Source organism: Herpailurus yagouaroundi, unplaced genomic scaffold (assembly GCF_014898765.1).
Source record: "Herpailurus yagouaroundi ecotype Mexico unplaced genomic scaffold, PumYag 139, whole genome shotgun sequence".
NCBI lineage: Eukaryota > Metazoa > Chordata > Mammalia > Carnivora > Felidae > Herpailurus > Herpailurus yagouaroundi.
This window is the reverse complement of record NW_024412394.1, coordinates 30,832,736-30,855,523: the sequence shown is the minus strand read 5'-3', so window position 1 is coordinate 30,855,523 and position 22,788 is coordinate 30,832,736. Positions and strand designations below refer to the sequence as shown.

Here is a 22,788-nt window from a genome sequence, read left to right as displayed (position 1 = left end):
ACCACATATGCAACACAGGAACCAGGAAGGCTGTATTCATCATAGTCATTGAGGGGCTTGGGGTGGTGGAGGTTGAAAGATTTTGCATTGGCAATGACATTCTCAGGCCTGACATGACAAAGATCACTTCCATACACAACCAATTGATGTATTCTAGTCACAGTTCACACCTAAGTTCAAGGGGTTGAAGTAACACAATCCTCCCATGTGCCCAGAAAGGAAAATTAGGTATCATCTGATATGGTTATGCCTTGTAATGCTATGGAACTGGCTAGCAATCATTTAATTTCTTTGTAGTCACCCACCAAAACATTACTTTCTTTACATTTTACATTTTTTACATCATTTTCCATTTTACTTCTTTGCATTCTTCTGCCACTGTGCTCCTTAAACTTTGATGCACATATGAATCACAGAGGGAACTTTTCAAAATGCAGATTCTGATTAACTTGGTCTGGAATGGGGTTTGAGATTCTACACTTCTAACAAGTGCCCAGGTGCTGCTGATACTTTTGGTCTTCAGAAAACATTTTGGCTCTACCAAATGCCTTCTCTGCACCTGCATCCAAGTAGCTCAACTGTGTTGAAGAAACATCACAACTAAACTGACTAGCTAGCTGTACTCTAAGTTCTTTATTTCAAACCTTAGTACAAGACAACCTTTGGCAACCCCTAAACACACCTGCCTCAAACTATTCTCTATTGTCCTGCCTTCCTCATTTCAGAAAATGACTTTACCATCACCCAAATCTGCTCATTCAGCCTTAATGCAGGATGACATCATCTCTCATCTGGATTACTACAGCGGGCTTGACAGCTTCCAATCTTGCTACCCTATAGTCTGTTCTCCATAGAACACCATATAACACTCTTCAATTATATTGAATCACATCACTCCTTACTGTCAATGGCTTCCCATTGCATTTAGAATAAAAGCCAAACTCCAAGCAAAGGTCTTTAAGGCACAGAATTATTTTTTCCCTATCGACTTCTCCAACTTTATCTCATGACATTCTGTTATTGCTCACTACCTCTGCCCACTAGATCATCTTTCACTTCCTTAAAGACTTCAAAGCTTTCCAGATGCTAGTCCCTCAAATGGAGTGTACTCTTATTCTCTGGGATACTCATTCTCTCAAGTCTTTAATGCCTAGATTCATCTCATTTTTCAGGCCACAGCTATTTAAAGCTATTAAAATCATTTCCTCATGGAGACCTCTCTGACTTTTTTATCTAAAGCAGTCCCCAAACTTTATTTCCTATGTTGGTACTTTGTTAATTTCCTTCAACATATCACAATTTGTAATTATCTTATATCTTTTCCTGTCTACTTTACTTGTATTTGTGTATGTCACATTCAAGACGTATCCTCAGGTCCCTGCACTCTGTTGCATATAGTTAAAGGTCAGAAGATATTTGTAGAGTAAGTTAATGGGTAGTTGAATTGATAGATGAATGACTGAATAATAGAGTTCACTTTCCTTTATAAGATTTTTTCATTTGACAGTAGCCTAATTCTATATAAAGCACATTCTATTAAATCATCCTATGATGAAGTTTCAAGTCAGTGAATTTCCATGGCCAAAACTGACCCTAACATTTCTTCTCCAAGTCACACTAAATCCATAATCTGGGAGAATCTTAAAAGCCTCCTTGGCTTTTATAGTTATAATCAGTAATATATTGTGAGTTTTAAAAAAATGAAGTAAAGTGTAACTTGAGAAGTATTTCATTATACACCTGTATAACAGACACCCTTAAATTTCCCTAGGAAACGCTGTTATATGTATTTAAGACTTTTTTATAAAGAATTGAAATGTATTTGTTTAGTATAGTAATTCCTCTAAAGCTAATGCTTTTGCCACTAAAACTAGAAAAATCCACACAAATTGCAAAAATCATACTCTTTAGAGCATCAGAGAGCTATGGATAAAATAATTAAATTTCCAGGAAAAGGAGATCCTTTCTATGGTACCCAACAATTTTAGTCATTTGAAGGGGGGCAGGCAAGAAGTGAAGGGCAGGTATAATCCTGGAAGAAGACTTCTAGTGACGAAAGAGAAACTAATGTTTTTCAGTTGCCCAGGGCTAGAGAAGTGTACTGGAAAACTGATGGTCCCTAAAAACCTTACTAGAATTTTTCTTCATGAGACATTGGCTGAAGTTTTTAAATATGTAGGAAGCTGAGAAATTAAGATGAAAACTTCTAAAATGCAGGGTGAAATTTTCTTCATCATTGTAAGTATGTATTTAGAAACAAATTTGAAGTTGCTTGGACATAAATCTGGAACACTGAGCTGGTACCTTTGAAGGAAAGAACTGAATCTTCTACAGTTTCTAAGGGTTGATGGGATAGGCAAAATAGGATCTTTATGCAAAGCCTTTAAGACACACAGTGGAGGAAGGAGGACTAAGCAGAGATAGTTTTACTAAAACAGCAAATCATCCTTAACCCAGCTCAAATCTTGATTGCACTGAATTATCAGCTCCTCACTGTATTTGAATTAACAGAAAAGGGGGAATGCCTTTTGGTGGGCACCAACATTGTCTAAAGCCCCTATATGTGTTTTACACAATGTCTGATATGTAACAAAAAATTAGTAGATATGCCAGATGATGTGACTGATAAAATAAGTCCATTCACAGATTCTTCAAATATTAGATTTCACTGATAAGTAATTTAAAATGACTGTGGTTAAAGTGTCTAAGACAACAGAGGAGAAAAAAAGGACAAAATAGACTTTGATGGAAAATTCTAAAAGACTTCAAATATTAAAAAACAAGACAAAACAAAGAAACCAACAAAGACAATTTAAAAAATATATATTCTAATCCAGAAGTTAGTGAATTCTCGCCTGTGGGCCAAATCCAGCCCACTGCCCAGTTTCATATAAAGTTTTACTGGAACATTGTCATGTTTACTTACTGTCTATGACTGTTCTTGTGTTAATCATCAGAGTTGAATAGTTAGAACAGATGCCATATGGGATGTAAAGTCTAAGATATTCATTATCTTCTCCTTGAAATATACTGTCAACTTTGAGATATGAATTTCTTAGAACATCAATATTTAGTTAACATATTACTTCTATTTTTTCCCCCATCAGATCCTTTAGGGTAGATAGCATTCAATAAATGTGAATTATTACCATCTGCTGAACACTCAGTGAACTCATAATTTTATTCAGGACCACCTGTTAAATACTGCAAAATTACGAGGTTGAACTCAGATCCTGAGTTCTCTCTGCCTTTGTCCCTCTTGGTCTCTTTCCCTCTCTGACTCTACCCTTTCCCCTCAAGTTTCCCCTGAATAAAGATATGTCTATTTTTATCTCTCTGTCTTAATACACCACCCATAAAAGTAGACAAAAAACGGGGTAAACAAAGTCTTAATATCAGGATTCAAACTCCCTGACAGCCCTTTCCACAGTCAACTTTTCAATGACTTAGATTATTAATCTTACTTCCACATTTGTTTTTTTTTTTCAAAATTTTTAATGTTTATTAATTTTTGATAAAGAGAGAGAGAGAGAGAGAGAGAGAGAGAAAGAGAGAAGGAGCAGGAGAGGAGCAGAGAGAGAGAGGGAAACACAGAATCCAAAGCAGGCTCCAGGCTCTGAGCTGTCAGCACAGAGCCCGACATGGGGCTTGAACTCCCAAACTGTGAAATCATGACTTGAGCTGAAGTCAGATGCTTAACAGGCTGAGCCACCCAGGTACTCCTATTTGTGTGTTAAATGAAGGTTTGAAAAATAGAAACAGAGGTGTTAAGGTACAATGACTTAAAAGGTAACATTTATACCTAATTCTACATATGTCCATATGGAAGGACTTCTATTAGAGTAATATCTATCTTTGATCTTTTTCAATCCCATCACTCACTCCTCTCCAGGGAAAGAGTAATGACATACACTGGATGAATTTAAGAAAAGGCATTGGTATGCATGGTTCAACTTTTGCTTTACAACCCTCTACATGCAGAGAGTATATATCCTACTAGTTCTGTCACTTCAAGCATAGGAGTGTGTGTGTGTGCGCGTGCCTGTGTGAGCATGTATTTGTATGTGTGTAAAAGAGACAGAGGGAGGGAGAGAATTAAAAAGAGAGAGATGACTGAGGTAGGAAGAAGTTGTCTGTGATTGCCCAGGTGTACTAGATACAGGGTGATCTATTTCACACAGGGAGAGGCTCGACCTCTTTGCCCACAATATTCATCCTTCCTCTTGAAAGAGCTTTATGAGTAACAAGAAAATGTTTTCTCAATTTGCCTGACTCCTGTGCCCATTTCTCAACAGGTTGTAAAATTATTTCTACTTTGTTTGGCACAAAATTCAGAAAATATGCCAGAATATGAATGGAAATATTAACAAGTGAGAAAATATCAAAATTTCAAGAATCCTACTACACTTTATTCTTCTCTTCTCAATTTTTAAAAATTGTGTGCATTTGTTTGTGGTTTGTATTTTAATAAATAACAGTTGGATCATGTTTAATTTTAGAGCTTATAAGGTTTCAAACAAATTCATGACTATTAGCTTATTGAAATTCTGCAATGGCCAAATAATTTCATAAAATAATGTCATCAATCACTCCACATTTCTAGATATTTTGGGGCTAGGAAAATTGCACTTGAGGGATAATACTTATTAATTTCATGTGGTTAAAATTCATGAACATTAAGCCTGGTGTATCACCTGAGAACCCTCCAGCTGCCAGTATGCTCCCACTGATTAGAAAAGTGGCAGAGACATTCTTTATAAGTGTCTATGGAATATCTAATATATGCTTAGTATATGCTAGTGTATGCTTAGTACTGTGTTAGTCACTAGAGAAATAAAGATAAAAAAAAAAAACTCACATGGCCTCTGTCCTCAAGGAGTTCAAACTAAATGTTCAACGTGATGGATTAGTGATTTTATATATCAAACTGTTTAACCAACCCATTCTGTCTACCTCCACTGGCTTATAATTATGAGAGTTCATAGAAAAAAACTCATCTAATGTTTATTAATGATAAAAAGTCATTACAAACTTGGTTTATCACTATAATTTTGCAAAATGGGTATTTAAAATATTGTAATCTATGTGGGTATGTACATGTATTGTAATCCATGTGTAAAAGAGTTGGAAAACAGAGATCTACCTATTTAAAATAATTCTCCATAGTAGGTAACAATTAACATTTTAACGAGCTTTCCGATTATAGAGGGGGCAAAGAATGAAATCCTTCAAAGACAATAGAACAATTACATTGTGAAACAATAAATTCTACTAAAGGAGAAGATGCAGAGTCTTCAAAGTGATTTTAGAATCTGTGGGAATCAGAACTGTTCTATATCACAAGCACTATCCAGCTTTGCTACTCAGACAAAGCACGGGAAGCAATAGGAATAAGAGTATGAAGGGAAGTTGGTTTCATTTCCACCTCCAATTGACTTTTTAGAGTACACATGATGAATTTGATGGGTTAGGTAAGCATTATTTAAGGCACAGATTGGTCCTATACTTCCCTAAACATGTAAAGGAAAAGATCATGATCCGTAGGCAAATACTAGATGTGTGTATATATATGCATGTGTAACTGTGTGTATATTTTTGTATAGGTATATAAACATAATTCATGTGCAAAAATCCATGTGACATCAATTTTATACTCCCATCCCTCTATTAATCTATCTACCTATCTATTCCTCCATCTGTATTATTTTTCCACATGTGTAGTTCACATTAATAATAGGTTGAGTTCTAAAATTTTACTTTTTTTTTAAACAATTTTTTTTTTTAATGTTCTTTATGTTTGAGAGACAGAGTGTGAGCAGGAGAGGGACAGAGAGAGGGAGACACAGAATCTGAAGCAGGCTCCAGGCTCTGAGCTGTTAGCACAGAGCCCGTTGCCAGGCTTGAACTCACAGATTGTGAGATCATGACCTGAGCCTAACTCAGACACTTAACCCAGGTGCCCCTTAAAATTTTACTCTTAGTGAGATAATATTTTAACTCAATGTATATTCTGTACATGTAGATATTAATACCTCATGGTTACAAAGTTCTTTTACAATTCATAAGATTTAATATGTATAGTATGTCTTCTGCTCTCCCTTGAAACTTCCAGAGATGTTAAAATGATGCTACCAACTTCTTTTTGCAAAGCCAAGATTTGAGATTACATGACTTTTCCAAAAACACACCACTCAAAAATTATGTCTTCAGTACCAGAATCTAAGGGCAGATGATTTCAAATCAAAAGCTCAGGAGGTGGCATGGCCTCCAGAAAAGAGGTTAAGCTTTGGAACAACTGTAGCTGGACACAACTTTCACTCTTTGCCTTGTAAAACTGGATTGTTCCCTTGTAGATTTTCAGTACTTTGTATGCAAACCGAGGCAGGGATATTCACCTTGCAGACTCTTGTGAGCACTGGAGTTGGTTTATCAAAGTGTCCAGGCTGAGTGTCTGGTCCTTTGTAGGAGCTGAGTACACTGAGATTGATTTTTATTCTATAATATCACGATCTGATTTATGTATGCAAGTCAACCAAGGCATATACAACTGGTTGTGAAACTATTGACTGAATGATTTCTATGGAATTCACAGTTCAAGATCAAGTCTTGTATTTCACACAGTGTTTCTGTTTCTCTCCATTATCAGATGAAATGCAAACTCATTAAATATTAGTATACAAAACACTGAATTTAGGAAGTAAAAATTTTCTGCAAAAAAGTGATATTACTTATTTACAAATTCATAAGGATTGACTTATGATTTATTTAATCCCTGCAATTACTCTCATTCATTACTATGGATTAACAAGAATTGAATGTGGATATTATTAAGATTAAGCAAACAAAATCAAATGTCTAAAATTAGGGAAAAATAAAATTCATTAAAATTAAATTCATAAGGAAATTTTTGGTTAATCTTTTTTTTTAATGTTTACTTATTTATTTTTGAGAGAGAGAGAGAGTAAGCAGGGAAGGGGGTAGTGGGCAGAGAGAGCGGGAAAGAATCCCAGATAGGGTCTGCACTGTCAGCACAGAGTCGGATGCGGGGTTCAGTCCCACAAACTGTGAGATCATGAGCTGAACTGAAATATATATTTTTAAATCTAGGTATTTGTATGTAACCAGCATATATTGACATGTATGTCAGTACTTGTGTGTAACTCCCCTATCTATATCTATAGATATGACAGGAATAGATAGATAGATAGGTAGATAGATAGATAAACAGATAACGGGAATAAGGCTCTAAATGGTAAATAATCATCAATTCAATTACTACTACTGATTTGGTAAGTAAACATATTAGTATTTCGTTTTCAGATTTTTTTAATGTGATTTTTTTTTGTTTTTTTGAGAACTAAACACATTTACTTCATCAATAGGAGTTATTATTGCATGAACCGAATTTCCATCCACAAGCAAGAATCTTCTTTACATTTTTTTAAAAAGAATTATGCATAGTTTTGAGTGACAGTAAAAAAAAAAAAATGAAAGAAAACATAAGCACAACAAAACTTGAAAGTTCTTAACTAAATATCATCCCTGTCAATGTCCAACTTTCCAGCTGGCTCATGATCATATTTGTTCTAAACTCCACAATGTTTATTCATTGATAGAGTTCCTCTTGATTGTCAGGATGAAATGACAACAGTCTCCAATAATGACAATGACTTGCACTTCTAAAACACCATGCAAAATTTAACTGTGCTCAAAATATTCATAATCATAGTTCGTGAGAAATTCAGTGATGTGTGGGAACAGAAGGGCAATTTTTAAAAAATTTGGTCCACTTAATCTTTTGCAAGTAATTAATTTTCTCTGGTGCAGTAACACTATCATTTTTTCAATGTCTTATTGTCAAAATGCAGTGAGAAATTTGATACCTAAATGAACAGCTTATCATTTCCCGACTACTAAGAAATATAATTTAGAAATAAACAGTATTTTGCAATGTCTTAGATATGGTTTAACACAGACTTGTGCTAATTTTAACATACAGTTTAATTCTTCCAGGTGAAACTGAATAACGAATTTTGTTCAGGCCTTGTCCCCATTGGACAAGGAATTCCTTCATGTAAATAGCAGGATCCCCAAAAACCCAAACCCTAGGAACAAAACAGTTTAGCAGTGACTTATAAAAATGAGCTTTCTGTCACATCACTTTTTCCTTCAGGCATTTTTTCAGAGATTTTGGCTGATTTGATTATAAAGCAGAAGGTTAAATTCTCACACAGTGATCATTAGGAAAAAATAAACAGAGCAAGTACTAAAGCTGGCTTTGCACCTACTGAATGCTGCAAGTGTCTGTACTCATTGGATATGCATCTTGCAAAGCTCGGCTGTTCCCAGAAGGCCACTCCATGAAGACTGAGAGAGCAGCGTCTGCTAGTGGTGCCTGTGCGTCACAAAGAACAGAGAGAAGCTTTATCACAGAGATGCTAGAAGGCATCACATAATTGGGAGGCAGGCTGAAGAATTGGGTTTGTACGTTTTCTTGCTTAGAAAACATGCATATGAAAATGTTACGCTGATTATCTTTAAAGTGCATGTTAATGCCACTGAGAAACCATTGCACCAGCAATAATTTCTAGGTCTCTTCATTGGCTCCATTTATGAAGCACTTTACTAAGATTGTTTCATTGCTTATTGCACAGATTTATTTATGGATATAGGACAAAAGCATGACTTCATATGCAAACATAGCATGCTGTTCTTAGAGGGCAATCATCATTTGGATTTGGGTGGGTCATTCGTACTTTACCTGTGGCATTCAGTGGGCACTGATTGAATGCCAAGTCGCCTGCCGGGGTCCTTTTCCACACCATCGACATCAGGTAATCCTCTGGGCATATTTCATAAGGTGCTGCAATTTAAAACAGACGGAATTGAATGCCAGCAGTGTTTATTTTTCTAAATATTGGCGATAAACAGTCCTCAAATGCATCTCTCTATCTGCAGAGTTCTTTCATTTTCCTTAAAGTATATCATTTACTGAAATGTTAGCAGTGTCTTCATAAAGAAAAAAACCACCAGGTTTCATTTCATTATCTACAAAATCTTCACAAAAATGTGCTTTCTTTTGAAGGTGCTTACTGTTCAGACTTTTTTTAAAGTCGTTTGAATTTGCTTATAAATTGAACATTACATTCAAACACATAAATCAAAAATCTTTCCAATATTCATGATGTTTTGACATGTTGTGAAATAAAATGATTTCTAATAAACTGAAAGCCATATTAGAATTACTAACTCTAAGTGTTAAGAGGAAATAAACATACAGGGCAAAAATATATAACTTTTTATTCTTCATACAAGGGCAATAATGTCAATCATACTACATCATGTAAAAATAAACTGATTTGATCTTTTGGCCTTATAATTTTCAAAAACTCAATTGAATCACTGAGATGAGAAACTCAAAAGGTATTTCAAGAATAACAGATGTATACCAGAAATAACTTAATAGAAAGCCAAAGGATTTGTGAAGTCTATCTGTACTGTGTTTTGTATTAAACCTCACACCGTGCTCCTAAAAAGAACATACTAGTCCTTTCTCTAGACACACCTACTATTGTGCTTTTCACACAGCACTGCCGTTTATATTATATTTTCACATATTTGTGTTCACTGTTTTCCTGGGATCTTGTTGTCTTCTCATCTCTGTATCTTGTACCTAATAATTTGGCACACAGAAGTTGCTCCAAATTGAATAAATAAATGAATCAATATATGATTATATAAATACCTTTAATAAATAAATAAGGACCAAAAATAATAAGTACCTAATATATTCATGAGTGTCACTTCCTGGGAGAAATGTCTTCCTTTGAGGACAATATACTATTTAATCCATGCTAATCATAATCTACTGATCCCGATTCTACTTCAGAATTTATGAGCTTATTAGGATACATTATAATTATTAGTGGGGAAGAATACAATTTGAGACTTTTTGATCTTGAAACAATGCTTTCTGTATCTGGGGTAGCAGGGCCAGAAACCTCTGCTCTTCCTGGGGTGGGGATTGGACAAAATGGACAAAGTGGTTCCCAGCTTGCTAACCTCCATGAGGAAGTGGGTGGTTGCATGTGCTTGGCTGGTAGCAATGGCTGCTTCCCTTAATTTATTTTTCTGTTACTTCTATTCTTGCAGTATTGGAGGAGGGAGCCCTTGTAGGGGGCTGTCCCTATTTCCACCTGAGTTACACCATGTTTTTGTGACATTTAAAAAAAATTTTATTATTTTATGTTTTTGATTTATGGTGACTCCACCTGTATTCATCACCACCACTCCCAAGCCCGACTCTGGCAAATCCTGTTCTTGGATCCTAGGAAAGGGCCAGGCTAGCCTCAGCCCCCCTGCCTCCAGTGGAGCTGGAGGGAACAATTTCAGGAGGGTGGAGTGACGGACTGGTGGACAGGCTAACATTGGTGCCTGCAGGGTCTCACAGGCAGCCACAGAAGGGTTTAACAAAAGATCATGATTCAATTTTTAATTTTAAGAAGATCAGTTTGCTTTCCCTGGGTAAAAGAGATGGGAGGGCAGTAGGTGGGACAAGACAACTGAAGAGGCTAATGCAGTGCTTCAGCGCTGAAGTGACAGTAGCTTTAGGTAGGATGTTTGGACTAAAGATGAAGAAAAGGTGGATACAAGATAAATTTAGAAAGTAGTATACAAAATGATGGGGGAATGAGGGACTAAGGAGTTAAGGATGATGCCTGCTTTCTGAGCTAAAGAACTGGATATTAAGTGGAACTATTTATTCCCTAGTATCTTGTACCTTTAATCCAATTTTCATGCCACATTAACAAAGTAATCTCCAAAAGGAAGCTTAGTCCCATAACTTGCTGCTTAAAACCTTTCCATGGTTCTCCAGTACTGACAGGATAAAGATAACTATGCTTTCTGTGATAAACAAACAAACAAACAAACAAAAAAACAAAACAAAACAAAAAAAACAAAAACAAAAAAACCAAAACCCTTCTAGCAAGCTCTAAGTTAGCATTTCAGTTATCGTTCATATTTATTCTCCCATGCATCAGCCACACAGAATTAACTGTCATCTTCCAAATATTCTACACCAGGTCACATTGTCCTGTGTTTCTGTAAATGCCAACCAAAACTACTACAGAAATATGAAAAAGAGGAAAATCATAATAAATGTTAAAACTGACAAACTACATCATGCATAGTTTATTACATAACTGAATTCTGTGTAAAACAACTAGTCTATTTTTAATAAAGATATAGCAGTAATTAATCTAATACCATTACACTTAATTACTATTTTTTGTTCCATCTATACACCCAACTTCTGTTCATTATCTTCCTCATTAACTCTTCATTTGTAACCTTTCATTTTCACTTCACCTGTACTTTTTTTCTGTTTTTCAATGTTTTGAACTCCAATTTTCTTTAGTTCCATTGATGAAATTTGAAATACATTTCAAAAAATGGGGTGTGATAGCATTCAGGCTTTCTTTCTGATTTAATCTTGACACAAACCAATGAAGAAGCAATCTGCACCCTAGACTTCTTCATCCCCCTGTTGTGGTTTCAGAAAGCTTTTCTTTTCTATTGTTTCTTTTCTCTTGTTATTCTGCCAAAAATTAGCCTCCTTCCCTTAGCCCTTCCCCCACGGTCTTCTGTGTGGTCAGAAACTCTGGTAATTGCAAGCGTTAACCACTAGATGGCAGAGGTGGGCCAATAGGGTGAAATGTTTACTGGACTCGCAGCTGAAACCGAAGAGGTTCAAAATTAAGGTGGGCAGAAGTAGTAACTGTCAGCTGGGGAATATGGGTCAGGGATTCATTTTTTTTTAAAGGTATAATACTTGGGAAAAATAAAATTTCTTCTCTCCCACGAAATACGACGCTTAGTGATAAAACAAGCCTCAGCTACAAGGCTCTTCAATCTAGCCTCTTACCTCAGCTCACACCCTCTCCACTTTCAGCCCCCCACCCCCCTCAGCTACACTGACCCCTTTGATGCTTCCTTCTCCAGTACTCCAGGAAGGCTCCTACCTCAGAGCTTGTACACTTGCCCTTTCTTTCTAGATATCCCTACCTCTGCTCCCCAAATGCCTGCATGGTTTGTGTCTTCACTGCCTTTAACCTTTACTGAAATCTTACTTTCTCCGGGATTTCCTGACTCCTCTCAAACATTCTTAAGCATTCCTGTTTTACTCTTCCCCCAAAGGCTTGTTCCTTATAACTTATACGTTTTTTCCCCTAGCTTTCTTATTTTACAGTGTTATTATTATTATTGTTTCGTTTGCTTGTTTATTTATTTATTGCCTTCTCCTGCTAGAGTGTGTGCATCATGAAGACAATAATTTTTCTGTTTTGTTTCATTCCTAGGGCACAGAATACTTACAAATCTTGCAAATGATAGGTAGATACCTATGAACACACACATATATTTTAAGCCAAAATTACCAAATACTTTCAAAAGATCTGTTGTTTCCATACCTCAGTAGTTAAGATGACAGAAAACGAGGATGATTCTACAAATTACTGAGGACAGTGTGTGTGTGTGTGTGTGTGTGTGTATAAGTAGACCAGCAGTAAGTAGGAATGTTCATTTAGGAAAACTAAGAGAGGGAGTTAGCTATACAGCTCTCCTAAAAATTAGCCAAACTGGATTTCCAGGGTGCTGAGTATTGACAAAAGTTGACTTTATAGGACTGTGTCTGACTTGGTAAGAGTCCATGGGACCCAGTCCAGAATCCCCCAGTGTGTTCTGTATATATCCTAACTAGTTCAGAAAGAAGCTGATTAACTTGTTTTTCAACCACAGCCCTCAATTACTAATACTCATTTACTTTTTTATTTTTTTATTTTGTTTTTTAAACGTTTATTTATTTTTGGGACAGAGAGAGACAGAGCATGAACGGGGGAGGGGCAGAGAGAGAGGGAGACACAGAATCTGAAACAGGCTCCAGGCTCTGAGCCATCAGCCCAAGAGCCTGACGCGGGGCTCGAACTCACGGACCGCGAGATCGTGACCTGGCTGAAGTCGGACGCTTAACCGACTGCGCCACCCAGGCGCCCCACTAATACTCATTTACTTAAGACAATCGGTATGGTCTACTTCAACCAAACCAAAAAAAAACCAAAACAAACAAACAAACAAACAAAATCACAGTTATTTTTAAACCTAGAAAGGTCAACAAACTTTGCTTTTCTCCACCATAAATTTATAAAGCCTTGGATACACTGTGCTCCTTGTAGATGGAAACACAGTACACAACTAATAAGAAAGGAAGATGACAGATTTGCAAATTTGCAGGATTTTCAGCCTTTTAGTAGTAGTGTCAAATCCCACATCTGCTGTAAATATTCTTTTTTATTTAAAAAAAATTAATGTTTTATTTATTTTTGAGACAGAGAGACAGAGCATGAGCAGGGGAGGGGCAGAGAGAGAGGGAGACACAGATTCCGAAGCAGACTCCAGCCTCTGAGCTGTCAGCACAGAGCCCAACACGGGGCTCGAACCCACAAAACTGTGAGATCATGACCTGAGCCAAAGTTGGACGCTTAATCACTGAGCCACCCAGGCGCCCCTTTTTTTAAATTTTTTAAAAATATTTATATTTGAGTGACAGGGACAGAGTTTGAATGGGGGAGACGCAGACAGAGAGGGAGACAGAATCTGAAGCAGGCCCTAGGCTCTCCGCTGTCAGCACGGAGCCTGATGCAGGGCTTGAACACAACAAACTGTGAGATCATGATCTGAGCTGAAGTCAGATGCTTAACTGACTGAATGTCCCAGGTGCCCCTGCTTTAAATATTTTCTCAAAGGTGATTTGGCATTCTTTGAAGATGGTATCTTTAAAAAGTTTAGTTCAGAAAATAGGTGTATTTATGGTCATACCAAGAGCAAAACAGCCTAGGTATTAATAAAAATTTATTTTCTTCCATCTTAGGTTTATGAAGCCCCCAGTAGTAGGAAATTTTCTGAACTCTCCTCAGTGCCCATTATGGAATTCATTAATTCTACAGATATTTACTGAACACTCATAATGTCCCAATCCCCTTGTAAAATGCCGCACATAAAAAGAATGAACAAGAATAGTCAGGGTCTCTCAACTCCCAAGATGGTGAGGGAGATAATAAGTGGAGAAATTATAATACAGCAGGATGTCCACTATGATCTGAGAAGTTCTGGCTCCTCTAGGAGTACTATGGGGGAGAGTATGTCAGTGGAAGACTTCCAGAAGCGATGTCCAAGTTGAAGTGTAAAGGATAAGTAAGAGTTGGCCAATGAGGAAAGGAAAAGTGTGCCTTGGGAACCACAGGTCGGAAGACCCAGGGGGCAAGGAGAACCTTGTTGTATCCAGCATTTCAGAATGGCTAGAGTATAAAGTTGGGGATGAGTAGAAGTGAGTAATTACTAGAGGGGGAGGGGTGATAAATAATAAGATAAACTAGGAGTTTGAACTTAAGGGCAAGGCAACTTTGTTATTGTGTTCTGAATGCTATACATGCAGTTTGGGGAATGGACTGAAGGAAGGTGAGACTGAAGGCAGGAGGGAGGGCCTGTGACAACCTAAACGCAATAATCAGGGAAGGGGTGTGGCATCACAGGAAATGGCAACTGGAAGTAGGTGGATTCAAAAATCTATCTAAGATGTGGGATGGTCTCAGCAACGTGGCTGGGTGTAGGAGGCGAGGAAGTAAGAGAAATGAAACATGAAATTCAGGTCTCCAGGAAGAGTACCTGCTGTGCTACAGCGTCAGTTAGAGCACACGAGGAAGACAGGGCTTGGGAGAGAAGATGCTGAAAACAGTTCTGAGTTTGAGATATCTGAGCACATTTGATATTTTCACAAAGGCATTTGGTGTATGAAACTAAAGTTCAGGAGAAAAACATAAGCGAAAGAGAGAGATTTGTGTTAAGTTTTGTTTTCCTGTTTAATGCTACCTATGCATATTTTGTGAATTATACATAGGGGTACCTGGGTGACTCGGCTGGTTAAGCTTAGCATCTGACTCTTGATTTCGGCTCAGGTCACGATCTTGCGGTTCATGGGATCAAGCCTGCAAGTGCGGAGCCTGCTTGGGATTTTCTCCCTCTCTCTCTGCCCCTCCCCTGCTCTCTCTCTCTCTCTCTCTCTGTGTGTGTGTGTGTGTGTTTCAAAATAAATAAATAAACATTTTTTTTTTTTAGAAAAGAAAATACATAATTAGTACACATAACTCTCTGTGCTCAAAATAAAAACATTATTGTAGGGCCATATGAAGGATTCTTGTTTTTTATGCCTTAGCAAAATGGAACAGCAACTGTGTTCATCAGCTGAAAGATCCCACCGCCTGCTATGACTAGTGCAAAGATATACAAACCCATTTGTAAGATACAACTGTACTTGAAGTCACAAGTATGTAGTTAGCATGCTGTCTCAAAACAAGGTAGCAATTACCTAGTGATTAGCTGTTAATCTGTCTATTCAAACTGATTTTCTGTCTCTTAAAAATAGCAAAATTATACAGGGCTTAAATCAATTTGATGTGGAAAATTAGTTTTCACCCCTATGCTAGAATTTCAGCATTAAAGAGAAATTGATTCTACACTGTAGAGTTGGCATGCAGGGGGAAAAAAAAGAAAGAAAGAAAGAAAAGAAAAAGAAAAAACATGTACTATACATGACCCCAATTTCAAATTTCACTTGCTGGCAATTCATTAATTCTTATGTTTTGGGAATTCCCCATGCTGGGGATGCAGAGGTGAATGAGACAGATCCGGTCCCTGTGCTCACACAGTTTACAGCTCTCATTTCAGCAAGGGAACCCACTCAAGTGAAGAATTCATGGTGCTGCTAAGGTCTGAGGGAAAAAGAAAGGCATTTATCAAATGTGTTTTGTAATAGCATTCCTCACACAGAAATGGTTTTTATCAGTGTCGAGTTGAAAGAACATACAATTACAACAGCAATATGTACATATCATTGTGACTTAGGCACTCTTCTAAGTGCATTACATTTTTAATTCATTTCATTCTCATCATAAGAATGAGGTAGATAAACTTATTACTCTCTTTTTAAACGCGAGGAAACCAAGGCATAGAGAAATCACTAGGCAAGGAGGTGGTAGGTAGACCTATGTCAATCAAACAAGTCTCTCAGTCCATTCTCTGGGAATCTTACACTGTCTCCAAACATCTGTTGTAGTGGTAAACAAGGTATTTAAATATTTTGAAAAAAGTGTATCTCTAAATCTTGAAGGTAGCAAACTGCACACTTTATTTCATTTATTATTTTAAAGAGTTTACTTTTAAGTAATCTCTAAACCCAACGTTCAACTCAAACTTCCAACCTGAGATCAAGAGTTTGTCAGGCGTCCCAGCAAAGCGCAAGCTTTAAATTCATGAGCAGACAGTGCGTGTTGCACTGCCTGTTCAAGGACTAGATAGTGTTTATACATACATACCTAGGAAAAAATCTGATTAACTTAGTTTTAGTCCTCTATTTCAACTTTGTGGACAAGGTCACTCTAGTTTGAACCTGTTAACAAGATTACTAATAATAATAAAAAGAGAGCTAACTTTAATTGAAAGGATTAATTCTAAGTAACTATTTACTAGCTTTAAGTGAGGCAAAGTTTTATATTGGGGTATGCTCGATGTTTCCAGCTAGAGAATTGCATTTACTTGCCTTTTTATATGATCTTAGGAACTGTTGATAACGGTGCTTCATAGCTTTTTCCTGGTCGTTGCACATGTAGAAAATGAAAACATTTGGAGGCACACTAGGGTAATGGGCAAGGCTACTCTAGGCTAGGCTAGAGACTGCCCGCCACAGCCTCCTCCTGTCAGCTGCCCTGAGGCCTTAGGAATCCCTATTTGAGTATATCTGGGACCAATCCTAGCCTGACAGGTGGCTATGGGACTGCCTTGAGGAGCTCTGACCTAAAAGTATTAGCAGGGCTGAGATTGGGAGAAACTGAATAACTTGCTATAAATACACATATTTTTCTTAATTCTAACATCTCAATGATTTATTTCTAAAGAAGGAGGTCTCATGCCACAAACTCTACTATTCAAATTCTACTTAGGTAAACTAACAGAATTTTGAAAGAGTAAAATGATTATAAAAGGTAAGGTGTTATGATCATAGTCATTTTGAATTTTTTATTCAGATGCTTTTATACAAATTGTTGTATTTTGAATTGCATATTTTACTTTATACAAATAGTTCAGTAACAATGTTTATGATATGGAATGAAAACTTCAAAGGGGCATATGTTTAATGGCCTACATTCAACTAGGTTCAAAGCAGAGGAGGGGATTTGGGAATCTGAAAACAGATAATTCTATAGATATAGATAATATAGATAATTCGTTTGTAAATGATCTGGAATTATAGCTAAGAGATATAATACCATATATAATAATACAATATAATAATAATATATAGTAAGGGAAGCACAAAGCAAGCCTATAGAGATTCAAAGAAGAAAGCACTCATACAATTGTAGAAGAAATAAGAATGATTAAAGAAGTAGACAACTTTTGATGGATTGGACGCCCAAGATATTCCCATGGAGTAACAGCAGGTAAAGAAGAAGGGGAACAGGGACCCTATGGGAGCCCAGGTTAATAAGTAAGAGTAAGGAGAGAATATGTGTCCCCACACCCAGGAACCAGGTACTAGATCTGTTATGTTATGTATATGTTACAACCTGTAAATGAGTAGATGGTGATGACCTTGGAAAGCTAATAAACTGATAGATTGAGATACTATATTACCAGGGATTCCAATAAGCACTGAACTAGGCAAGTGATGAGTAGCCACAGCTTTTTTTTTTTTGTTTTTTAGCAAGTGAGTCACATGACTAAGGTCATGAAAAGGGGAGAATAATCAGATGAACTTGTGTGGAAGAGTTTAGAAAAGGTGATTGCTGTAGTAATATGGGTAATGGAGAAAGAGGGCCTGGAATGCTATTTAATAATTCTAATTACCTATAGCATCGTATCATTTCATACCTGACACAATCCCCTGAGACACATATCATTAGCCCCATTTTACATATGAGGACACTGAGGCCCAAAGCCAGACTTTGACTCCCCTGCTGGGGCACTTTATCCACAATGCTCCTTCCTACTAGTAGGCAGTGTTCAGGGAAACAGAAAGCAGGCCCACTGAGGAAAGATTTGATGGAGATGGAATCCATCACTAGGAAAGGTAAGAATTAGAAATTACTTTAGATGAGGGGTGCCTGGGTGGCTCAGTTGCTTTAGCATCTGACTCTTGATTTCAGTGCAGGTCATGATCTCGCGATTCATGGGTTTGAGCCCCGCAGCAGGCTCCTCACTCTCAGTGTGGAGCCTGCTTGGTATTCTCTCCCCTTCTCTCTCTGCCCCTCCCCCATCACTCTCAAAATTATTAAATAAATAAACTTACAAAAAAGTACTTCAGATGACAAGAAGGATTTGGTGGTCAGACAAAAACGTTCTCCTACTGACACGGAGAATGATTTGACACCCCAATTGGAAAGGTCTGTCAGGTATTTGCAATAAATTAGGCATAGAGATGCAAATTTGTGGGTGCTTCTCACAAGTGATAGCTGAAGAGAGAGAGCAACCAAAGAGCACCAGGAGCACGATCGATGATCGATTGTAGGGTCATTCCCAAATCAGGACATATAAGGAGTGGATGAGAAATGTCAAGGACTAATTAAGGTTCAGTGTCTTAGTAAACATTGAACCCAAAGAGCAGTTTTTTTTTTAAAAATTTTTTTTCAACGTTTTTTTATTTATTTTTGGGACAGAGAGAGACAGAGCATGAACGGGGGAGAGGCAGAGAGAGAGGGAGACACAGAATCGGAAACAGGCTCCAGGCTCTGAGCCATCAGCCCAGAGCCTGACGCGGGGCTCGAACTCACGGACCGCGAGATCGTGACCTGGCTGAAGTCGGACGCTTAACCGACTGCGCCACCCAGGCGCCCCATCCAAAGAGCAGTTTTACTAATTGCTTGAATTTTATTAATCTAGAAATAATTAAGTGGTTCCTAATATACATTTATTTTTACTATAAAAACAATGTGGGGTGAAAGGAAGAAACAAAAACATAGTAAAAAGTGTTGCTTAAAATTTCTGTTTCAGTTTGAGAATGATCAACATATTGCCAGATAGTCCTAAATTGGACAACATAGGAGAATATAGGATTACAGTAAATTGCTTTTTAGGTTTCTACCGTGACAGAAGCTATGAGAGTTTTCCCAAAGTCTCATCTGATGAGCAACCTGATAAGACAGATTATGACAATAATTTTCTCCATAGCAACAGGTTTGAATAATGGATACATGGTACTATCTGGTATACACATTGATTATTTTAGACCCCAGTGGTTCTTTTTTAATTCTGCCTATAAAATTTAGCTGATTTGTTGCAGAACTGCAGACTGGAGTAGGTAATAAAACCCATGTTTTTCAGGAGGATTGGATACTTTCTTAGATATTTATTAAGCAATAGGTGATCTCTCTTGCCTATGGAGTATCTTCAAGTTCTAATTTATCTCCCTGCTTTTTAGAATGTATCAGAGGTGACTTGGCAAGAACAAATAGAACACTGAGATGAAAGAAGTCAATACTTAGTGCCACCTACTGTCAACACTGAACTCAGTGTTTTTTTTTAGGTAAGTGAACACTTGGGTGCAACATTGCTGTGTCCAAAAATCTTCTGTGCAGACATTTGCCTTAAATGTTGGAAACTGAACAGGTATTAATATAATTCCTTATAGGATATACACATAGCATTTGGTAGAAAATAATAAAAATTCTAATGGAGTGGGGGTGTTAAATAGTGTTAAATACACTGTTAGTGATTACCCTTGTGGTTTGGAATGAAAAGGGAGAGTAGGTGCCAATTCGTATGTTGAATATTTCAATACAGAGAAGTATATATTTTTTCTCTTTAGAAATGTAAATTTTACCTCACATATTTGGGTTTCTAATCATGATTACATTTAGCTTTAAAAATGCGGTGGTCCACACAATGTAGAAGGCTAACTTGTTAAACTTGTCGCTAACAAAGATAAATGTGGTGATAGTGATTGATTCAACACTCCTCCAAACTGGAACTGAGTAAAGAATAAGTCAATGTGAGCCAAGACCTCGTCCTGCTCTCTGATACTTGTCCCCCACCCCACATACTATATACCTGTGCATATATTATGTAGTAGCTAATAACCTTGAAGGATAAGAGGCAGTGAAAATGAACTCCTGGGGCACCTGGGTGGCTCAGTCGGTTGAGCGTCTGACTTCGGCTCAGGTCATGATCTCAGTTTGTGGGTTCAAGCCCCGCATCAGGCTCTGTGCTGACCGCTTGCTCAGAGCCTGGAGCCTGCTTTAGATTCTGTGTCTCCTTTTCTCTCTGCCCCTCCCCCACTAATGCTTTGTCTGTTTCTCAAAAATAAATAAATGTCAAAAAAAAAATAAAAACATTAAAGAAAATGAACTTCTGCACAGGAAGAGAGCTGCTGGGATGGCAGCATTACAGATCTGTGTCCTGGAAGTGCACAGCTTTATAGCAAATGTGTTCAAACAACTTTATATCAAGTTGTTTCTTCTGCTCTCCATGAAACAGGAACAATAGCAAATGGAGAACTGAAAGTCAAAAAATGACTAAATCATCCTTTTTTGTCCACAGTGATTAGTTAATAGCCCTATTTTTTAAGTGACAACTATAAAGAGATCTTATTTTGGTTGAAGAATGAGTTGGCTAGGGAGATTTGAAATGGATTGCCTGTATTAATTGATTACAGGAACCATCCCCTCATCATTTAGGAAGTGATATAAACAAAATAAAATTCTACAGTCTTGTTCAAGAGATATCTCAATTTTGACCAGTGTAGCTGAGGCAGAGGACTGTTTTCCACTTTATGGTAATTTTATCATCTAATATTTATTTATTTATTTATTTATTATTTACTTATTTTTGCTACAGGCAGTGTTTGGGTAATCTGCAAAGGGTAACCTGCAGTATCATCGATATCACTTGAGATTTTGTTAGAAATGCAGATTCACAGGCCCATATTATACCTACTGAATCTGATTCTCTGGAAGTTAGGCTTAGGAAACTGTGTTTTGTTTTTAGTATTATCTTTTTAATGTTTATTTATTTTTGAGACAGAGACAGAGACAGATGAGTGGGGGAGGGGCATAAAGAGAAGGAGACAAAGAATCTGAAGCAGGCTTCAGGCTCTGAGCTGTCAGCACAGAGCTCAATGTGGGGCTTGAACCCAGAAACTGAGAGATCATGACCTGAGCCAAAGTCAGCTGCTTAACTGACTGAGCTACCCAGGGACCCAGGAATCTGTGTTTTAACAAGCTCTCTGGATGATACTCAGATCTGCTAAAATTTGAAAACACAAGACTGGATAATGAGGAAAGGCACTCAAAGAAGTCAGAAAGCTTAGAGTAAGCAAACTTTGTGATTCCTTCTTCCCACCAAAGCTGAATTAAAAGAAAATCACTTAGAAAGCAAATGAAAGTCTCTCTTGTCTCTAGAGAAGACATAATCCCATTGGACAGCAATGTTACAAAGATAAGGAACAGTCGTTTGCAGAATGGCATTTCTCCTAAGTGGGGAGGGGGCTTATAGTTACGGTATTACAGGGCATAAATTTTTTTTAATGTTTATTTATTTTTGACAGAGAGAGAGAGAGAGAGAGAGAGAGAGAGAGAGAGAGACAGAGCATGAGCGGGGGAGGGGCAGAGAGAGAGGGAGACACAGAATCCAAAGCAGGCTCCAGGCTCTGAGCTGTCAGCACAGAGCCCAACGCAGGGCTCCCAACTCACAGACTGCGAGATCATGACCTTAGCCGAAGTCGGATGCTCAAAGGACTGAGCCAACCAGGTGGGGGCATAAATTCTAATACGAATGCATTACAATGTTCAATACAAGTTTGGGATTACAAACATTACTGCTGACTTCCTTTGGTATGAATACTTAGAGTTAAATATCACAATAATTGCTACATCTCTGATCTAAGTTATTAGACCACAGTACATAAATGTACTGTGTACATATTTCCCAAGTTTTTCTCAGCACATTCAACCTATGGGCTTCACTCATCACTTGCAGACAAAACACTGGTAACTCCAAAAAAGAGCATTTTATGGACAAATAAAGTATAACTTCTACCTGTGAATGGTAGATCCCAACTAGCATTACCCTTAATGACTAAAGAATAATAGATCTAAGAACTGGACCTAGAAATAGCCATCCCCTCCCCTGGGAACGGAGCAAGGAGGTCCCCAGGAAGCCTGAAAGTTTACATAGGCCAATCCACCAGTAACATCAGTAACATCTGCCTTCGGAATGATATTAACCAGAAATATTGGAAATATTGGGGAAAAACACAAAAGCTAAAAATAGTTTTCATATTGTAGCAATAAAAAATCAGAGAAGCTATTACCTTTCAACTGTTTTAACCTTCAAAGTCTGGGGATGTACAATGAGATTAAGATCAATGAAATCACTAGTTGGTGAATTGGACCAATTTAAAAATTAACCAACTTAATTGTCACTCTGTAGCTACTCTACTCCTCAGCTAACAATATTTAAAATATACATATGTAATTTTTTCATCCCTCTAAGTCTCTTTCCTTATGAAGACAAAAACATCTTATTTTTGGTAATGATGCTCTTTTTATTTTTTTTTAATGTTTATTTATTTTTGAGAGAGAGAGAGAGAGAGAGAGAGAGAGCGCGGGGGGGAAGGGGCAGAGAGAGAAGGAGACACAGAATCCAAAGCAGGTTACAGGTTCTGAGCTGTCAGCACAGAGC

General features: G+C 37.4%; 1 protein-coding gene across 3 annotated transcripts in view; it reads right to left on the bottom strand.

The window, feature by feature from the left end:
- The window catches only part of ADGRB3 (adhesion G protein-coupled receptor B3), a 743,632-nt gene that overhangs the window by 383,177 nt on the left and 337,667 nt on the right, over positions 1–22,788 (bottom strand). For all 3 annotated transcript variants that reach the window (XM_040473868.1, XM_040473867.1, XM_040473869.1), the window contains 2 exons: positions 8,762–8,863; positions 8,289–8,395 (listed from right to left, as the gene is read on the bottom strand). In XM_040473868.1, the coding sequence (XP_040329802.1) occupies positions 8,289–8,395; positions 8,762–8,863 (209 nt within the window). The remainder of the gene's footprint in view (positions 1–8,288; positions 8,396–8,761; positions 8,864–22,788) is intronic.